The following is a 4,211-nucleotide window of genomic DNA, read 5'->3' as shown; positions in this document are numbered from 1 at the left end:
AATCCTTTCATATACGTGATACGTATTCTGTACAAAATTAATCGTACATAACGCGTACATAACTTCGATCACCTAATTACGTTACCATCGCAAAACGCCATCATTCCACTTTTCATTTCAATTTCCCTTTATTTGCATCACTTCCGTTTCTTCCAATTCATTTCACTTTTTAATTTCAATTTATCTTATTCTACTTCAATTTCCATCTATTTCGGAATATCTGAAGCGAAAACAACCGATAATAATGATATTCCGCACGATATTCCATTACATTCGAAATATCGGAATTCTAAACTGCTGAATATTGTTGAAAATTTACAACTAAAGTACGAGGGAAAATTTACAACTAAAGTGCGGGACTGATAGATCAAAAAATCACAAATAGATGTAATAATTATCTAGATGCATTCTGAAAATGCCTATTCGAGCAAGGTGAAGGCACTCGTGATGAATGCGTACAGACCGAGCGGTTTTCGCCAAGCAAGCGAACTGTCGGGAACACGGAGAGTCAGCCCCATCAACAATTTACTCGAGACACTTCACTCGATCCGTCCGAGAGTGGGGACTCCACTATAAGAAGATAAATGACAGTACAACGAGTCAGTTTACGGGTGGACCACCGTACACGCACCGATATCAATCACGAGACTTCCAAGTTTCTCTCTTTTCCGCGTTCAAGAGCTCAGCCGCGACGTATTGCGAATTCTTCCATAAGCAAGAGGAAAGACACCGAAGAGGTAGGTCCCGCAAATTTAAATTCGGTCTCGTCGATCATGCCGCGCCCAGAAAGCTGACACCAGACACCATTTCCGCTCTGAGAAATCTGACACTTGTTGCTGACCCCGGGTTTCCGTCTATCGTCGCCGTCGCACATTGGCGTAATACGTTGCGATTCTATGTCGCAAGGTAGAATAAAAATTCGCGAGACATTCGAACAACTTCGCCGGTAATTCTTTAAACAATATTTCAATACAATTTTCGAGACGAATTTTTCACGTGATGATTTTAAGTAAAGCCTCATTATTTTCTTGAATTTGCATTTTACGGTTATCATCGCGCGCGCCAAACAATTTTTACAATAAAACTGTATGAGAAGCTCCGAAAGGTAGGCTTTAAAATTTTGCAACATTAATTTTATAACATCTGACAAGCTCTAAAATTCGTTTAGATTAATATTTAACACAAACATTTCGTTTAAAACGTGTTGAGAGATAGATAAAGAATTTCTGATTTTTGCTAATCGCAAGATGGAAATAAGTATGCATTTGCATACTTCGCTTACGTAACTTTCACTGACTAGTAACGTCCTATTTTTACAATAAATGTCGGTAATTTCTGAGCGAATAAAGCGGCAACTTCGAGTTATTTTGTCGAATAATACTTCATCAGCTCGATATTACGTAACGAAACCGGAACTTTTAATTGCGGTTAATTATACTCTACAATCTCCGTGCGGTACTGTTTTCCACATATCTGATCAAAATGCATAAACATTTTTATTTACAAATCAAAGTATACAAATATCTATTTTTGAAGTGAAAAATACCGATTGTCCTACAATTGATATAAATTAAACTCAGGATTGTTTCTTGTAAAATTTAAATATTTTATAACTTCTGTTAACAGAATCACCGGGATACTAATCAATTTTTAATGTAAATTATAAAAAAGAACTTCTTATTTAGTCAAGTCTTTAAAATATAAATAATAAAGATTATTCGTTGTTTTATTTGAGAGATTTTTATAGGATTAAAAAATCGATATTTACTTTATTGATATCTACGTTTATTTTCAATTACAGAAGACGTCATTCTTTTATTACTACCGTACAAGTTAAAGATCAACATTTCGTCTTATTAATTGAAATCTAGATTGTTTACATTGTTGAATGCAAATTTACATTTATTTTTAAACAATATCATTGTATGGAACCGCAATAAAGAGAACTATTAAAGGTGAACTTCCGCGACTAACAATAAATAAATGAATAAATTCTTAAAAGATTAGATTAAACAATCGTGTGGTAGAACATTTAGAACTAGAGACACGTTTTTCTATTTTATACCATATATTTCTGATACTCAATTACAAATGTTTAAAGATACCATCTGATTAATTATCGAGATTCGCGCATAAACATAGCTCTATTTACAATATATTCAACCTAATTGTAAACAGCCCGTAATTGTTTATTACTATTGATATTGATTTAAATCTGATAAGAATCAAAGAATATTTTTGCGATGTTAAATTGTTACAACTCTGTTATAAACGAGTACTTGCCGATTACGAACGTTTTCGCCAACCATAAGCCATCTCTTTGATTTAAAACCCGACGTTTGCGTATAAAAACTTTAGAAAATATAGTGTCATTACTAGCAATTATCTAAAAATAGCAATTTAATAGCACGATTTATACCGTGCGGAAATAAATCGCACGGCTGGAATATCGCTGCTAAATCACGCACGCGAGAGATCGGCAATTCCTCTCTGTTCAAATAAATAAGGCGTTCAAGGGCTCCGTTTGTTCAAGGATAACATGTCGATCAACTTCAGGAGCGTTCTCATAAGTGATCCCGTGGACGAATCTTGTGGAGCGCTGCTCGCCGAGCACGATATTCCAGTTACGACGAAATACAAGCTACCGAAGGATGAGCTGATCAAGGAGCTGCAGGTGGGTGGATTTTAATGCTGTAAAACTGCGTGAGCTAGCGAGCAATTTCCGTGCTTTATTGAGCCAAAGCGAATCGCGATGGGAGTTCAGGCAAAGTTATAAATTCCGCTCGATATCCAACGTCGGAGACTGTAAAAACGGAGAGCTCCGTCTTTCGTGGAGAGAGAGAACGTAATTTAAAGTCGGAAACTTGAAAAGAAATTTACTTAAGAGGCTATTTTGATCTCTCTTCCCATTCTTTAAAAATTCCACAACGCAGGTCTAAATTCTTAAAGACTATTTTGAATTTTAATCGAGGCAGCATTGATCATTTTCATTTAAAAATATCGGTCTTCTCATAACTTTCTTTAAGCGTATCTCTGAGCTTGTAAAACTAAATTTAAGTCTAATTTATTTCAAGATGGAATGATAAAAAAAAGCAATAAATATTAGTAGTAATCCGAAAAAAAATGTTTTACATATAATTATATAAAATTATATATAAAATATGTCCATTTACGTACAAATATATAAAATTATACATAATTTGATACAATTGGATGTAAAACCTTTTTTCTCGAGAATGGAATCAGAATGCAATAAAGTATAATTGCTATAAGCATCTATTTTCATCTCATCAAATATTGACTCATAAAGTGTATCTACGTTGTGAATAAAATCGTAAACAGCGATTTAATCTCCAAAAGATCGCGCAATTTATTTTTCTTTAAGAATAGGAGTTATTGGTGATTGAAAGTTGTTACCAATATACGATCTATCGAGCGAAAAATATCACGTGTCAGATGAGAAGGCATCATCGATAACATTAGATTACACTGGAATTCATGCGGAAGATAAACAGTTATGATAATAGAACCTCCCGGGTCGAGAAATCGTGTGGGAAAAATGCAATTATTCTAAAATTCTAAGAAAATTGGAAGAAGGAATCCTCGATAAGTAACAGAATTATTTTGTATCAAATTTGTACATGTATTCAGTTACAAAACAAATTTTTCCATTATTTCTTCAAACTATTGCTCAACCAACAATGTTTTGTAAAAGATTTTTTAATGTTTTATAAATGTTTCTCAAATAAATATTTATTTGAATATTTGTTTAAAAAATATTGTCTGTTGGTTGAATGTCCGAATGTTAAAAATTGTGATTTGACACACACGTAACGGTACTGATAGGTTGTATTTATATTTGGATAACTAATTGTAAAACTATCAATGCCGTAATGTGAATCATAACTATTAACATTTGGAAAACAGTTTGAAAAAATCCTCAATATAATAGAGCACAGTGAAAGAAATGAACAAACAAAAGATGGTGATTTGTGATTATGTCAATCAGAATTTTGGTTATCTGTCAGCTAGAATTCTAATACATTTAACCAGAAATTTCTTTTCGTCCATCCATTTTCAACCAGAATTCCAATTAATCTAATCTGACATTTTTCTCAGTGCACAGTTTGGACAAAGTTTCCTGACTATATATATATATATATATATATTCGAGTTAAATTTGTCCTCTTCTTTATTATTAAATAACAGAC

The 4,211-nt window shown here is 33.1% G+C and overlaps 1 protein-coding gene across 1 annotated transcript in view; it reads left to right on the top strand.

Moving 5' to 3' along the window:
- Positions 1-589: 589 nt before the first annotated feature.
- Positions 590-4,211, top strand: part of LOC108750093 (hydroxypyruvate reductase) — a 10,258-nt gene continuing 6,636 nt past the window's right edge. Inside the window, exons 1-2 of the mRNA XM_018489341.1 lie at positions 590-737; positions 2,534-2,674. Of these exons, the coding sequence (XP_018344843.1) occupies positions 2,540-2,674 (135 nt within the window). The 5' untranslated portion in view covers positions 590-737; positions 2,534-2,539. The remainder of the gene's footprint in view (positions 738-2,533; positions 2,675-4,211) is intronic.

This window comes from Trachymyrmex septentrionalis, unplaced genomic scaffold (genome assembly GCF_001594115.1).
Source record: "Trachymyrmex septentrionalis isolate Tsep2-gDNA-1 unplaced genomic scaffold, Tsep1.0 scaffold32, whole genome shotgun sequence".
Taxonomy (NCBI): domain Eukaryota; kingdom Metazoa; phylum Arthropoda; class Insecta; order Hymenoptera; family Formicidae; genus Trachymyrmex; species Trachymyrmex septentrionalis.
The sequence above is the reverse complement of the archived record's forward strand: the minus strand, read 5'-3'. Positions and strand labels throughout refer to the sequence as shown.